This window comes from Salmo trutta, chromosome 1 (assembly GCF_901001165.1).
Source record: "Salmo trutta chromosome 1, fSalTru1.1, whole genome shotgun sequence".
In the NCBI taxonomy this organism is placed as follows: domain Eukaryota; kingdom Metazoa; phylum Chordata; class Actinopteri; order Salmoniformes; family Salmonidae; genus Salmo; species Salmo trutta.
This window is the reverse complement of record NC_042957.1, coordinates 3,167,345-3,184,857: the sequence shown is the minus strand read 5'-3', so window position 1 is coordinate 3,184,857 and position 17,513 is coordinate 3,167,345. Positions and strand designations below refer to the sequence as shown.

The following is a 17,513-nucleotide window of genomic DNA, read 5'->3' as shown; positions in this document are numbered from 1 at the left end:
CTCAAACAATTGAAGTCAGGATTGGCGAAGAGAGAGCTGGTCCTAAACCTGTGCTTATAGGGATAACCGCAGCAGACACATTTTCCAAGGCTGAGGAGACGATGGTCTACATTCATAGTAGCACGTTGTGCAGACATTTTTAAAATGTCTAATTGTACCTATGTGTTCCTTTTGTAATCTGATACCTGTGTGCTTCTCAACTGTAAGGACTTGATGCTTCTTTATTCGTTCTGATCGTCTGTCATCTACGTTCATCCATTTTTTTAGAGTTCAACTGTGTAAAGATACGGCAGTTAGTTTGGGTGTCGTGGTGCAAAGAACTGCCACAGCTTCAACCCTCCTCCATCATTCCCATCAGGCATTGCACCGGGTCACATGACAGGAACAACATGTCACCCCCTCCCAAAACACACAAGTAATATTATCATCATCATCATCATCACCAACACAGTATATGAAAACACTTGGTAGTTATAGAGTCATACATGACAGACACACAGACAGATAATGGGTTAACCAAGGACTTAAGAAATCACATGGATCTTTTCTCTGCATGTTTTGTTTTTCCCAAAATAAAGTATCATTGTATTGTATTGTATTGTAATCTTGACAGTTTCTTGGTAGAGTTCACAACACACACACACACACACACGCGCACACGCACACACACACACACAGGGTTCCTGCATGGGACTGGATGAGGGAAGGTAAAGAAAAAAGAGAAAGAGCACCAAATGAGGAGAATATCCAATGAAAGAAAGAACAGAATGAGAGAGAGAGAGAGAGAGAGAGAGAGTAGGAAGGAAGGAGAGTTTTCCTTCAGAGAGAGGACTCGTACTGCAGTAACTCATAGAGGAGCGGCCCATCCCTATACCTGATGCCCACCGCGTTGGGGCTGATGTACTGCAGTACGTTTATGGTCCTGCGCAGTCGCCGGTCCACAAAGTGTGCATCCCAGGCCGGGTAGCGCTTTCTGGGCATGTCTATCTTGATGAGGGGCCCCTCTGGCCGGATGGGTCTCCCGGCCGCGTCCACCGGCTCTGTGGACCTCACCTGGAACACAGGCAGACAGGTATCCGTAGCCGCTTCATACTCTCCTTCATAGTCCCCTGCCAGGGCCCGTGTCGGGGTGGCCTGGGAGCCTCGGGGACCCGGGGTGGGGGCCATGGGTTCGGCCTCAGGGGGCAGGGGGAGTCCCCACAGCAGTTCAGCGCAGCAGGAGGAGGCCAGGACCCGGAGCCCTGGGCCCATGGGGTGCAGCACCCCGTAATACAGCACCATGCAGGCCACGCCCGAGGCGAAGCACAGGAAGACGCTGCAGAGGGCGGAGCCGGCGTAGGCGTCGGTGGTGGCGGGGTCGCGGTAGGCGTACCAGAGAGCGGTGAGCACGGCGTTCTCCAGTAGCACCACGGTGTAGTAGGTGACCATACGGTAGCGCGTCCGACCCTCTCGCACGTTGAACCAGCAGAACACATAGACCACGCCCACAACCATGTTAAACAGGACTTCCTCCCACTTGGACATGCAGAAGTCAGTCCCACCGTGGATTACCCAGAAGGCCATGGCGCACCAGTGCAGCACCACAAAGATGCCGAAGTAGAGATGGAACACAGAGGCGAACAGGGCGAAGGAGAGGACCCGGGAAGAGATGGTGAAGAGACGCCAGAACAGGTGTACCAGGGCCCCACGGTAGCTCATACTCTTCTTGTCGTCACGGGAGTCACGCAGGAGCTTGTGATAAGAGGCCAGCACCCAGGACAGAGACAGCAGAGAGGCAAGCACAGACATACCTGGGTAAGAGAAGAGGATGAGAGAGAGAGAGAGAGAGAGAGAGAGAGAGAGAGAGAGAGAGAGAGAGAGAGAAAGAGACAGAGACAGAGACAGAGAGAAAGAGAGAGAGAGAGAGAGAGAGAGAGAGAGAGAGAGAGAGAGAGAGAGAGAGAGAGAGAGAGAGAGAGAGAGAGAGCGAGAGAGCGAGAGCGAGAGAGCGAGAGAGAGAGAGGCAGAGCAGAAAAAAGTAATGAACAGAGAGAACAATTAAGAGAGAGAGAGAGAGAGAGAGAGGGGAAGGAATAGAGAGAAGACAAGGTGATAATTTCTGTCTGAGAGAAATGAAGAATCACTGTCTGCAGGATTGATGATAAACTGGTGATAAATACTTTATGTAGAAAAATACTGATTTATTCCTAGCCTGACTCAAAGAATAATCAAATTAAACACATAATGTCATTTTGGTAAAATATTCCAATTAACTAATTAATGAAATATTGAATTAGCATAACGTAAATTTGAATATGTATATTCATTGCAGTGAATGAGCGAATCGAATTGTTACGCTCTAAAAATTAGTGTGATATTCAGATTATTCAGATTTACATTTACGTCATTTAGCAGACGCTCTTATCCAGAGCGACTTACAGTAGTGAATGCAGACATTTCATTAAATTTCATACATTTTTTTTTTTTTTCTGTCAAACTACTTGTACGGTTTCTATATTAGAAACATATTAGAAACATATTTTCTTGTTTACTGCTACACCAGTCCATGTTGATCGAGACATCAGCATTGACATCAGCATAGCAGTCGATGCTCTGCTATCACCTGCAATGTGAGAATTGGTCTGGCATTACAGCTCCATCGACTGAGCTACACAATAAATACGCCGCTGCGATCTAGTAGGCTTCAACATTCAGAAAACTCAACGTTTGTTATTTGTTGTAATATTCACATATTATTTTTCACACACGAAACAGTTGGAATCAAAATGGCACTTAATAGAGTTTTGCGTCGAAATCGGAGAATGGGAAATTCAAGAGTATCCTTTATACCTACAATCAGAAAGAATGAATGTTCAAGGTTTGCTAACAAATATCAATAAGGAATTGGCTTTGTTGTACTGGTTTTCTTACAAATAAACAGAAACATTGGAAGAAATCAAAGATGTAAAACCAAAACTGGAGCGGTCCCAATACAGAGTCCTGGGGAACCCCTCTGCCCGGGTTCGTCTGTATACAGTGCCTTCGGAAAGTATTCAGACCTCTTGACTTTTTCAACATTTTGTTACGTTATAGCCTTATTCTAAAATGTATTAAATAAATAAAAATCTTCAGCAATCTACACACAATAGTCCATAATTACAAATCGAATTTTAAAACAGAAATACCTTCTTTAAGTAAGTATTTAGACCCTTTTCTACGAGACTTAAAATTCATCTCAGGTGCATCCTGTTTCCATTGATCATCCTTGAGATGTTTCTACAACTTGATTGGAGTCTACCTGTGGTAAATTCAATTGATTGGACATGATTTGGAAAGGCACACACCTGTCTATATAAGTTCCCACAGTGCATGTCAGAGCAAAAACAAAGACATGAGGTAAAATGAATTGTCCGTAGAGCTCAGAGACAGGATTGTGTCGAGGCACAGATCTGGGGAAGGTTACCAAAACATTTCTGCAGCATTGAAGGTCCCCAAGAACACAGTGGCCTCCATCATTCTTAATGGAAGAAGTTTGGAACCACCAAGACTCTTCCTAGAGCTGGCCGCCCAGCCAAACTGAGCAATCGGGGGAGAAGGGTCTTGGTCAGGGAGGTGACCAAGAACCCAATGGCCACTCTGACAGAGCTTGAGAGTTCCTCTGTGGAGATGAGAGAACCTTCCAGAAGAACAACCATCTCTGCAGCACTCCACCAAATCAGGCCTTTATAGTAGAGTGACCAGACGGAAGCCACTCCTCAACAAAAGGCACATGACAGCCCGCTTGGAGTTTGCCGAAAGGCACCTAAAGACTCTCAGACCATGAGAAATAAGATTCTCTGTTCTGAAGAAACCAAGATTCAACTCTTTGGCCTGAATTCCAAGCGTCACGTCTGGAGGAAACCTGGCACCATCCCTACGGTGAAGCATGGTGGTGGCAGCATCATGCTGTGGTGATGTTTTTCAGCAGCAGGGACTGGGAGACTAGTCAGGATCAAGGGAAAGATGAACGGAGCAAAGTACAGAGAGATCCGTGATGAAAACCTCCTCCAGAGCACTCAGGACCTCAGACTGGGGCAAAGGTTCACCTTCCAACAGGACAACAACCCACAGCCAAGACAACACAGGAGTGACACGTCTCTGAATGTCCTTGAGTGGGCCAACCAAAGCCCGGACTTGAACCAGATCGAACATCTCTGGAGAGATCTGAAAATAGCTGTGCAGCAATGCTCCCCATCCAACCTGACAGAGCTTGAGAGGATCTCCAGAGAAGAATGGGAGAAACTCCCCAAACACAGGTGTGCCAAGCTTTAAGCTTCAGACTCAAGGCTGTAATTGCTGCAAAGGTGCTTCAACGAAGCACTCAGTAAAGGGTCTGAATACTTATGTAAATATGATATTTCATTTTTTTTATTTTTTATAAATTAGCCAAAATGACAACAAAACTGTTTTTGCTTTGCCATTATGAGCTATTGTATGTAGATTGATGAGGAAAAGAAACAATTTAATCAATTTAAGAATAAGGCTGTGACCTAACAAAATGTTGAAAACTTTCCGAAGGCACTGTATAATATAATAATATATAATACAGTGCCCTCCTGAATTGTAAATATGTAAATATGAACAAGAAAGGCGGTGAAAAAATGTCACGGTTGTTTTTCACCTTGATCTTACACTCAAAATATCATATGAATCTAAATTTTAATTGATAATAGTAATAATAATAATAATGATATAATAATAATAATATAATAATAATAATAATAATAATACAATAATAATACAATAATAATAATAATAATACAATAATAATAATAATAATAATACAATAATAATAATACAATAATAATAATACAATAATAATAATACAATAATAATAATAATAATAATACAATAATAACGTAACAATAATAATAATAATATAATAATAATAATACAACAATAATATAACAATAATAATATAACAATAATAATAATACAATAATAATAATACAATAATAATAATACAATAATAATAATACAACAATACTATAACAATAATAATAATACAATAATAATAATACAATAATAATAATAATACAATAATAATACAATAATAATACAATAATAATAATACAATAATAATAATACAATAATAATAATAATACAACAATAATATAACAATAATAATATAACAATAATAATAATACAATAATAATAATACAATAATAATAATAATATAACAATACTATAACAATAATAATAATACAATAATAATAATACAATAATAACGTAACAATAATAATAATAATACAACAATACTATAATAATAATACAATAATAATAATAATACAACAATACTATAACAATAATAATAATACAATAATAATATAACAATAATAATAATACAATAATAACGTAACAATAATAATAATAATACAATAATAATAATAATACAATAATAATACAATAATAATATAACAATAATAATATAACAATAATAATAATACAATAATAATATAACAATAATAATAATACAACAATAATATAACAATAATAATAATACAATAATAATAAAATAATAATAATACAATAATAATACAATAATAGTAATAATATAATAATAATAATACAATAATAATACAATAATAGTAATAATACAATAATAATATAATAACAATTATAATAATACAATAACAATATAATAATATTAATATAAAAATAATAATATTTTTACATTTATTTTTCCTTTATTTAACTAGGCAAGTCAGTTAAGAACAAATATAAAAAGAATAATACTATAATAATAATAATAATAATAATAATAATAATAATAATGATATTTAACCCAACACAAAGCCCTGTGGAACCCCTATTCTTCTTACATTGCAAGGTCTCGGCCCGGTTCCTCTGGATCATGATACAGAGCTGCAGGACCAACTGAGGAGCTGACTCCAGGAAGGTCTCCAGCAGACGCAGCATGTTGACGTCAGCATACTCATACATCATTGCCCAGTAGAACCGCCTCTGGTTCTCCTTCTGACGACGACTCTGGATGCCCAGGTACATGGTACGGATGTACCTGACAGAGGAGTTGTGGAGAGACAGAAGAAAGAAAGAAAAGGAAGGAAGGAAGGAAAGAAGAGGGGAGATTAGGTTTTCAAACTGGGGTCTGCGGTCACATAGGGGTCCGCGAAGGTATGCAGGGGTTCCACATTTTTTTTATTAACATTTTGGGGGAAAATATTTTGTGGAATTTTTTTATGAGAAAAATATTTAGTGTATGAATATTGCTAGCTGAAACAGAATACCATTGTGGATACCATTTTTATGTCCAGTATGAAGGAACTTAAAGCTAGTTTCACGAGCCAATGCTAACTAGCATCAGCACAAATACTGGAAGTCAACAGGAACAGTTAGCATGCTATCTGTTCCTGTTCATCCGACTCTGGGGAAGTAAAGGGCTTCATTGCCAATATCTCAAACTATCTATTGAGTATGGTGGAAATTACAGTTAGTGGATCTACTAAGTCCTAATTTCGGGATTGAAAAACATTTTCAGTGTCAATTTACACAACCAAAACCAACTTAAACAACATTTAAAATGCATCCACAGTCTGAACTGTAAATAGAAGCATCCACAGTCTGAACTGTAAATAAAAGCATCCACAGTCTGAACTGTAAATAAAAGCATCCACAGTCTGAACTGTAAATAAAAGCATCCACATTCTGAACTGTAAATAGAAGCATCCACAGTCTGAACTGTAAATAAAAGCATCCACAGTCTGAACTGTAAATAAAAGCATCCACAGTCTGAACTCTATAGGAAGATGTGAGAACAGGTTTTTTTTTTCTCCAAAATGTTCAATCCATGGTTGAGTTATTCTAGTCTACTGCAGTTTCTCAATCCTGGTCCCCAGTGGGTTTTTCCCCCCCCCTAGCACTCACCCACTTGACTCAACTAATCAACTCCTCATTAAGTCTTTAATTTGAATCAGTTGTGTGAGAAACACTTGTCTGTACACTAGCACTTCTACACTTCACTATCTACATGTAGTAATGTAGCGCTGTAGCGCTGTAGCTTTAGTCCTGCATTAAAACGTCACTAGTTATCAGTCTTCCAGAGCTATAGATAACTATAGTCCTGCATTAAAACGTCACTAGTCAATCAGTCTTCCAGAGCTATAGATAACTATAGTCCTGCATTAAAACGTCACTAGTTATCAGTCTTCCAGAGCTATAGATAACTATTTTCCTGCATTAAAACTTCACTAGTCAATCAGTCTTCCATGGCTATAGATAACTAGATAACTATAGTCCTACATTAAAACGTCACTAGTTAACAGTCTTCCAGAGCTATAGATAACTATAGTCCTACATTAAAACGTCACTAGTTATCAGTCTTCCATGGCTATAGATAACTATAGTCCTGCATTAAAACGTCACTAGTAAATCAGTCATCCAGAGCTATAGATAACTATAGTCCTGCATTAAAACATCACTAGTTATCAGTCTTCCAGAGCTATAGATAACTATAGTCCTGCATTAAAACGTCACTAGTTATCAGTCTTCCATGGCTATAGATAACTATAGTCCTGCATTAAAACGTCACTAGTAAATCAGTCATCCAGAGCTATAGATAACTATAGTCCTGCATTAAAACGTCACTAGTTATCAGTCTTCCAGAGCTATAGACAAAATCAAATCCGTTTTTTTATTTGTCACATGCGCCAAATACAACAAGTGTAGACTTTTACCGTGAAATGCTTACTTACGAGACCTTTCACAACAATGCAGAGTTAAAAAGTAAGAAAATGAAGAAATATGAAAAATGTAAAATAGTAACAGTAGAAAAGCAATAATGAGGCTATATACAGGTTGTATACAAGGAGTACAGGTAAGTGTACTGGGGTACGAGGTAGTTGGTGTGAGTGATTGAGGTGGTTTACATTGAGGTGATTGATTAGAGTACTATGTACATGTAGGTAGGGGGTGAAAAGCAGAATGTCCGGGTAGCTGTTTAATTAACTGTTCAAGAGTCTTACGGCTTTGGAGAAGAAGCTGTTCAGGAGCCTTTTGGTCATAGACTTGGCGCTCCGGTAACGCTTGCCGTGCGGTAGCAGAGAGAACAGACTGTGACTTGGGTGGCTGGAGTCTTTGCCAATTTTAAGGGCCTTCCTCTGATACCGCCTGGTATAGAGGTCCTGGATGACAGGGTGCTTGGCTCCAGTAATGTACTGGGTCGTACGCACTACCCTCTGTAGCGCCTTGTGGTCGGGTGCCCGAGCAGTTGCCGTACCAAGCGGTGATGCAGCCAATCAATATGCTCTCGATGGTGCAGCTGTATAACTTTTTGAGGATCTGAGGACCCCATGCCAAATCTTTTCAGCCTCCTAAGGGGGAAGAGGTGTTGTTGTGCCGTCTTCACGACTGTGTTGGTGTGTTTGGACCATGATAGGTCCTTAGTGATGTGGACACTGAGGAACTTGAAGCTCTCAACGGTCTCCACAACAGCCCCACCGATGTGAAAGAAGGTTTGCTCAGCCCTCCGTTTCCTGTAGTCCACGATCAGCTCCTTTTTGTCCTTTTTGTCTAAATTGAACTTGAATTTCTTGATTTGAAACTGTGTCTGATGTGTTGAAGATTAATGACAGTGATCAAACAAACATCTCACTTTCCCTTTTGCTGCATGTGAGTGCACACACACACACACACACACACACACACACACACACACACACACACACACACACACACACACACACACACACCAAGACAATACACAGCATGTACAAAACATTAGGAGCACCTGCTCTTTCCATGACAGACTGACCAGGTGAATCCAGATGAAAGATATGATCCCTTATTGATGTCACCAGTAATCACTGTAGATGAAAGGGGAGGAGACAGGTTAAAGAAGGATTTTTAAGCCTTGAGACAACTGAGACATGGATTGTGTGTGTGTGTCATTCAGAGGGGGAACGGGCAAGACAAAATATTTAAGTGCCTTTGAACGTGGTATGGTAGTAGGTGCCAGGCGCAACGGTTTGTGTCAAGAACTGCAACGCTACTGGGTTTATCACGCGTAACAGGATAACAGGGTAACAGTGTAACAGTGACAGAGCGTAACAGGGTAACAGGGTAACAGGTTAACAATGTAACAGGGTAACAGGGTAACAGCGTAACAGGATAACAGGGTAACAGTGTAACAGTGACAGAGCGTAACAGGGTAACAGGGTAACAGGGTAACAGGGTAACAGGGTAACAGGGTAACAGCGTAACAGGGTAACAGTGACAGAGCGTAACAGGGTAACAGGGTAACAGGGTAACAGGGTAACAGGGTAACAGGGTAACAGCGTAACAGGGTAATAGGGTAGCAGGGTAACAGCGTAACAGGGTAACAGGGTAACAGCGTAACAGCGTAACAGGGTAACAGGGTAACAGCGTAACAGCGTAACAGGGTAACAGCGTAACAGGGTAACAGGGTAACAGGTTAACAATGTAACAGGGTAACAGGGTAACAATGTAACAGGGTAACAGCGTAACAGGATAACAGGGTAACAGGGTAACAATGTAACAGGGTAACAGGGAACAGTGTAACAGTGTAACAGGGTAACAGGGTAACAGCGTAACAGTGTAACAGTGTAACAGCATAACAGGGTAACAGGGTAACAGGGTAACAACGTAACAGGGTAACAGGGAACAGCGTAACAGTGTAACAGCGTAACAGGGTAACAGGGTAACAGGGTAACAGGGTAACAGCGTAACAGGGTAACAGGGTAACAGGGTAACAGGGTAACAGGGTAACAGCGTAACAGTGTAACAGTGTAACAGCATAACAGGGTAACAGGGTAACAGGGTAACAACGTAACAGGGTAACAGGGAACAGCGTAACAGTGTAACAGCGTAACAGGGTAACAGGGTAACAGCGTAACAGCGTAACAGGGTAACAGGGTAACAGGGTAACAGCGTAACAGGGTAACAGGGTAACAGGGTAACAGGGTAACAGGGTAATAGGGTAACAGGGTAACAGGGTAACAGGGTAACAGTGTAACAGGGTAACAGGGTAACAGGGTAACAGGGTAACAGGGTAACAGCATAACAGGGTAACAGGGTAACAGGGTAACAGTGTAACAGGGTAACAGGGTAACAGGGTAACAGTGTAACAGTGTAACAATATAATAATGTCATATGTTACTTATTCCTTCACCAGTCTCAAGCCTTCGGTTTAGTTCGACATTCACTGTAGGCCCAGTCTCAAATGGAGTGATTTCAGTGCCAACAGAAATTGTATTTGAATTCCATCATTTAGAATTTGTATTTGGATATTGAATATTTATTTTATCTTTTTAATTTGTAATGCCCAAACTGAATAATTTTATTTCATGATTGGAAACTGAATTGAATGAATATCGCATTCAGTTAAAAAATAACATTTCAATTGAATTGAATATTCAAATTGAATATTTACATATTCAGTTTCAATATAGTAGATATTACATTAATTGTCGGTGTATCAAGTTTACAGACGTTTATCAAAGTTTCATATATTCAACTCTCAGATGCATTCAGATTCAGTTTTCAAATTAAATTCTCGAAATTCAGATTCAAAAACCAGATACAACATCCTGGTACTTTGCCAGCCAAGAAAGAGAGAGGTAGAACAGATAGAATCAAACTCTCTCTGTGGTAAACAGTAGCTTTTGGCGGTTTATGAAGCCAATGTATCATTAATTTATTTTCTTCCTATGAATTTGGCTCTAGCGTTTAATATGCAGTTAACCTCTCATGAACCTTCTCTTTGGAAGCTTTGGACCTGTTCTATATTTCAACAGTTGAAATACTACTCTGACTGGGTATGCAAAAATAGAACGTCTTATTGTATGTACAATGTCAAAAATGGAGTATGATTTAAATGCCAGGATGTCATACTCATGGTTAGTAGTATAGCTCCATTCGGTAGTGTCTTTAGTCTCCCCTCCACCTAGTAGTGGAGAGAGCTGCATGTCTGGCCAACTAGCTGGCTGGCTGTCCTAGCAACAATCTCTGTCTGCCTAACTGAGCTGGCACAGTGTCTAAATGCATCTACCCTTGATGTGAAGCCATTCAAGCGAGGACAATAGCGTGGCAAGGACAGAAATAGCTTTCTCTCTAACTCCCCCTCTCCCTCTCTCCCCCCCTCTCTCTCTGTCTCTGTCTCTGTCTCTCTCTCTCAAAACAAACAGTGAAGTGAGGACGTAGTTGTACTTCTAAATTCAGAGTGCTATCACAGAGTGTCTTAGTCATTGAGAATCACGCTGGTTTGCTTTCCAGACATCACCACAGTTGTAATGGGATGGGATGGGATAGGGAGGGGAGAGGAGAGGAGAGGAGAGGAGAGGAGAGGAGGGGAGGAGAGGAGAGGAGGGGAGGGGAGTGGAGGGGAGAGGAGAGGAGAGGAGAGGAGAGGAGAGGAGAGGAGGGGAGGGGAGGGGAGGGGAGGGGAGAGGAGAGGAGAGGGGAGAGGAGAGATGTTGTTTGTGTCTAAATTAAGAGTTGGTTATTCACAGTTCAGTGGTAGGCATAAGGAGTCATGTTAGGTTTCCGATGCTCATGGCTGTTGTTTTGTCTGGCTGGCGTGAGGCCAGTAGAATACTGCTTACTATTTATATTTAAATATTACATTTATTCTAAATAACTCACTTCCAAAATTGGACCATTGGGGGTTATCCCAGAAAGCATTACTATTAATGTAGCCAGCTAACTTTGATGTCAGCTCATTACCAGTCAAACCAACCTGGACACAGGGGTAGACGTCACACAATAAATGTAAATCCGAGACACTCCAATTAGATATGTTACATTTCCAATGCTATGTATTCATTTGTGGATGTCCATCAATAATTTCGTATGATATGTTACGATTTACAATTGCAATTTGTACAATATGTTAGGAATTTGCCAAACGTATGATATGTTTACAAATTACAATTTGTTGTGGCTAACGTATGCTAGGTGGCTAGGTAGCTAATGCTATCGTTAGCTAGGTGGCTAGGTAGCTAATGCTATCGTTAGCTAGGTGGCTAGGTAACTAATGCTATCGTTAGCTAGGTGGCTAGGTAGCTAATGCTATCGTTAGCTAGGTGGCTAGGTAGCTAATGCTATCGTTAGCTAGGTGGCTAGGTAGCTAATGCTAACGTTAGCTAGGTGGCTAAGATTAGCTAGGCTAGGGGTTAGTGTTAGTTCTTAAGGGTTAGGGTTAAGGTTAAAGTTACGGTTAAACCTCTTAAATGTAACTAAATGTAAATCTAAAATGTAATCTATGTAATCCCTGAAAGTAATTATTTATCATGAGAAGACCATAAACAATGACTAGCAATACTGCATAATCCAAGAATGATTAAAATCTCACCTTTGTGGTAAAAATAGTTATAAACTGCTGAGATGTAGTCACTTTTGAGGACACAAGCTCAAATATACAGTACAAATATGATAAAAATATGAAAATATGAAATATTTTATACGACGTATAAAAAATACAAAACTGTATGAATAAGGCTTGAAATGACTCATATGCTTTCTAAATATATTATAATCAAATTATAAAACCGCTAACTATAAGATTTCACCTTCCTTATAACTGTAAAATACATATTTGTATGTTTAATGTTAGAGAAAATGTGCACATTTTCTAAAGGTCTCTCTTGATCAAAACATCTGCCCCTAATCTTGTCCATTTATGACAATCAGAAAGTGTTTTTTTTGTTTAAAATCTATGAATTATTTTAGATGAATGGCTATAAATTGATCTCTGAATGTGCTATAGTGATAATAGCAATCTCTCCTTAGATGTAAGGATGGCAGGCATGTGTTTGTCAGTGGCTGTGACGTAGGGTTCAGCAAGGAGTTGATGGACAGTCAGAAGAGCGAATTAAATGGTAGGCGGGACAGCCCAACTTCAAGTGGTGTCAGATTACACTACTGTGTCCGTGGGAACCAGGGCTATCTCTCAATTTCAATCTACAGTGTCCACAGACTGATTTATATGTGAAAATGTTGGTCGGAACCAGTACAAGAACCATGCAGATCCCTTAAACAGGGAACTTTAAATCTAAGAGGTGTTTAGGTTAGGATTAAGGTTACGAGTTAGGTTAAAAGGTTAAGGTCAGGGCAAGTGTTAGCTAACATGCTAAGTAGTTGCAAAGTTGCTAATTAGCTAAAGTGATAAAGTTGTCGGTGATGAGATTCAAGCACACAACCTTTGTGAGTTGCTAGACGTTTGCTTCTTATGTAACCATACCAAACTTAAAATATCATACGTCTTGTCTATGAGACCAGGTTGGTCAAACAGTTAAACATGGATAGCAGTGCTTCACGATAATTTCACACTTTAGTCAATTAGCAGAGGCTCTTATCCAGAGCAAATTACAGCAGCAATTTAGATTAAGTTCCTTGCTCAAGGGCACATTGACAGGTTTTTCACATAGTCACCTCAGGGACTTGAACTAGACATTTCGGTTATTGGCCCAATGCCCTTAACTGCTAGGATAACTGCCCCCCCATGTTACATAATACACAGAAACCTATAGTATAGTACATCAACAGAAACCTATAGTATAGTACATCAACAGAAACCTATAGTATAGTACATCAACAGAAACCTATAGTATAGTACATCAACAGAAACCTATAGTATAGTACATCAACAGAAACCTATAGTATAGTACATCAACAGAAACCTATAGTATAGTACATCAACAGAAACCTATAGTATAGTACATCAACAGAAACCTATAGTATAGTACATCAACAGAAACCTTCAGTATAGTACATCAACTGTGTGTGCATATGGACATGTGTGACACACAATGTCCTCTTTGTTTCTCGTGTTATTGTAATGGGTGCTCTTGTCCAGACACACTTGTCAGAATTCTTGGCTCTTACACATATCAAATGACATATTATGTTTATATACAGTGTTGTAATGATGTGCAAATTGTTAAAATACAAAAAGGAAAATAAATCAACATAAATATGGGTTGTATTTACAATGGTGTTTGTTCTTCACTGGTCCCTCTCTCTCTCAGTGCATGCTGGGAGTCTTTTGTAGTTGAGAGGCGTCCGTCCGTCCGTCCTTATTTTCTAGTTTAGCGGTACCCACTGTTTTCTTTTCAAAGTTAAGGAGGAAGAGGACAGAGGTTTAGTTTCCTGGGGTTTGCGTGATGGCTTCGCAGCCTAGCACGGAGGAGATGCTGTCATTACGACATGGATTCAGGTGTGTTCCTGAGGTTGGAGTTAAGGTGGAGGAGGTTGCTCCTCTTTCGACTCCTTCGACTAGGGTGGTAGTTGCGAATCTACATGATTTCGATGATCAAATCTGAAAGGACGGAATCGGTTTGGTAGGTTTGCTAGCGGTTTTCGTGTACTGTTGGCAGGTTTTCAGGCAGATGCCGTTAAGCATGTTGTTTCGTTCCGGGGCAAGTGTTCATATTTCTGAATAACAATGAGCAACAGTTAAATATGCATTTTAAGGTGAGGCAGGGGGAGGGGCTCTATGCAGGGTTTGCCAGCACAGATAGTCTACAGTGCTTTGAGTGTGGGGATTTGGAGCATAAGAGCTTTGCGTGCCCACATAAAGGCCGTAGACAAGGTGAGGGTACAAGCGCCGGTGGGGTAAATCGAGGTGAATGTGTAGGAGCCATGAGACGCAGGCAGCAGAGGCTGGGCCTAGTCATTCTATAGATGGTGGTGTAGTAGAGGCTGGGCCTAGTCATTCTATAGATGGTGGTGTAGTAGAGGCTGGGCCTAGTCATTCTATAGATGGTGGTGTAGTAGAGGCTGGGCCTAGTCATTCTATAGATGGTGGTGTAGTAGAGGCTGGGCCTAGTCATTCTATAGATGGTGGTGTAGTAGAGGCTGGGCCTTGTCATGCTATAGATGGTGGTGTAGCAGAGACTGGGCCTAGTCATTCTATAGATGGTGGGTAGTAGAGACTGGGCCTAGTCATTCTATAGATGGTGGTGTAGTAGAGGCTGGGCCTAGTCATTCTATAGATGGTGGTGTAGTAGAGGCTGGGCCTAGTCATTCTATAGATGGTGGTGTAGTAGAGGCTGGGCCTAGTCATTCTATAGATGGTGGTGTAGTAGAGGCTGGGCCTAGTCATTCTATAGATGGTGGTGTAGTAGAGGCTGGGCCTAGTCATTCTATAGATGGTGGTGTAGTAGAGACTGGGCCTAGTCATTCTATAGATGGTGGTGTAGTAGAGGCTGGGCCTAGTCATTCTATAGATGGTGGTGTAGTAGAGGCTGTGCCTAGTCATTCTATAGATGGTGGTGTAGTAGAGGCTGGGCCTAGTCATTCTATAGATGGTGGTGTAGTAGAGGCTGGGCCTAGTCATTCTATAGATGGTGGTGTAGTAGAGGCTGGGCCTAGTCATTCTATAGATGGTGGTGTAGATGTGGCTGGGTCTAGTCATGCTGTGGATGGTGTCGTAGATGAGCCTGGGTCTAGCCATGCTATGGATGGTGGGGTAGCTGAGGCTGGGCCTAGTCATGCTATGGATGGTGGTGTAGATGAGGCTGGGCCTAGTCAGGTTATGGATGGTGGTGTAGATGAGACTGGGCCTAGTCAGGTTATGGATGGTGGTGTAGATGAGACTGGGCCTAGTCATGCTATGGATGGTGGTGTAGATGAGACTGGGCCTAGTCAGGTTATGGATGGTGGTGTAGATGAGGCTGGGCCTAGTTATGCTAAGGAGGGTGGTGTAGATGAGGCTGGGTCTAGTCAGGTTATGCTAGTGGATGAGGAGACTATAGTGGGGAAGTGTAAGAGACTAGGGGGGAGGAGGAGGGTGTTAAGCGGAAGAGGAAAAAGGGGGAGAGGAAAGGAGGTGGGAGGGGAGAGGCTTGTGTGGTCAAAGGCACTAAGGAACCTTCAACTGGTGCTGGGGGGGGTAGGCCTCGACTGGAGAGAAAGGGCAGATGGTCAGGATTGGAGATGGAGATGAGGAGGAGGAAGGTGAGTCTGAAGAAGAGGACGATGAGGAGGCTTTCTTATTCAGACTCTTCCTCAATGAGTCCAGAGCTGACAGCCAGTCAGGCAGAGGGGTCAAAGTACACAGTGAGGGAACTGTCAAGGTTCCTGAATGAGACTAAAGGGAAAAGGATTAATCTTGAAGCTTTTTTTTTTTTGCGATCAGGAAAAGTTTGTAAGATCAGTACAACACGCTATGAAAAATGAGGAGCATGGTGTCCTCTCACCCAGGAACGTTTAAGGTTGAGGAAGTGGGTCACAACCGTGCGTAAGGGTCTACCGTCAGATGCTGTTTAGATGAATAATTGTTTTCTGGCACTGTGGCTTTTTTGAGCTTTGCTATTGTTCTCTTTCTTTGCTGGCTTTTTCTCCCACTTCTTATGGAGACTCTTCGGGTAGGCTCGCTCAATATAAATGGCGCCAGAAATGCAGGAAAGAGGTGTTTGTTGGGTGAATTTGTAAAACCAAAAAAAGTACTGGTGTTGTTTCTGCAGGAGACACATAGTGATGTGGTGAATGAAGCCGATTGGGGGCTCTGGTGGAAAGGGGCAAGTGTGCTGAGCCATAGAACAAGTGTTAGTGCAGGGGTGGCAGTCCTTTTTGCACCGGGTCTGGCTATAAAAATTTGCTCCTCAAAGGTGGTGTGTAGGAATAGACTGCTTGTAGTAAAAGCAGAAATATAAATGTGTATGCGCCGAACATAGGGAGAGAGAGAGGGGGGTTCATTTTGGGTGTCTTAGACAGGAACTCTCACAGGTAGCGCCTGAGGAGACGCTGGTGGTCGGCGGGGACTGGAACTGTACGATGGATTTTTTCTAAAGATAGAAATGGGGAGGAGTTTCATTCAGCCTCAGTGGGGGACATAATAAAGGACATAATTAAGCAGTTACATCTAGTGGATGTTTGGAGAACGAGACATCACTAGACAGTATACATGGGTGAAGGTCTTTGGGGGTGAGTGCAGTCCAACTTGATTGTTTTTACATGTCCAGGAATCAAAGCAATAGGCTGTTGGGCGTTACCATTCTCCAGGTGGGGTTTTCCGGATCACCACATAACCATGGCTCGGCTGTCTATTTCACCAGGGCCCCGGCAGGCATCCTATTTGAAGTTTAATGTAAAGCTCTTACAAGATGCCACTTTTTGCTCAGGTTTCCAGACTTTTGGGGAAAGGTGGGGGGGCAGCGAAGAGAGAAGAATGCGTCTCTGAGTCAATGGTGAGATGTGAGAAAATTACAAATTCGGCTTTTCTGTCAAAAGCATACAGCTCTCTCACCCTCAGAGGCTAGGAGAGTATTGGGGGAACTAGAGCGTAGTATTAGGGAGATGGAGGTAGAGATGGTGGGGCAAGGCAATGTAGGCCTCCAGGCTAATTTAGCTGAATTACGTAGGGACCTGGGCAGTGTTTTCCAGGTTAAAGCAAAGGGAGCACTTGTAAGAGCTAGGTTCTCCATGCTCAAAGAGATGGATGCTCCCAGCTCCTTCTTCCTTCGGTTGGAAATGGAAAGACAGAGCGGTGAAGCCAAGGCATTGACTGCGGCTGTCGG

The 17,513-nt window shown here is 41.4% G+C and overlaps 1 protein-coding gene across 1 annotated transcript; it reads right to left on the bottom strand.

Moving 5' to 3' along the window:
* Positions 1-764: 764 nt before the first annotated feature.
* LOC115147315 (XK-related protein 6-like) lies at positions 765-14,395 on the bottom strand. Its single transcript, XM_029689504.1, has 3 exons — positions 14,361-14,395; positions 5,841-6,127; positions 765-1,790 (listed from the first exon to the last, which is right to left on the bottom strand). Exons 1-3 carry the CDS (start codon positions 14,393-14,395, stop codon positions 820-822), a joined length of 1,293 nt encoding a protein of 430 aa, XP_029545364.1. The 3' UTR covers positions 765-819.
* Between the last annotated feature and the right edge of the window lie 3,118 nt (positions 14,396-17,513).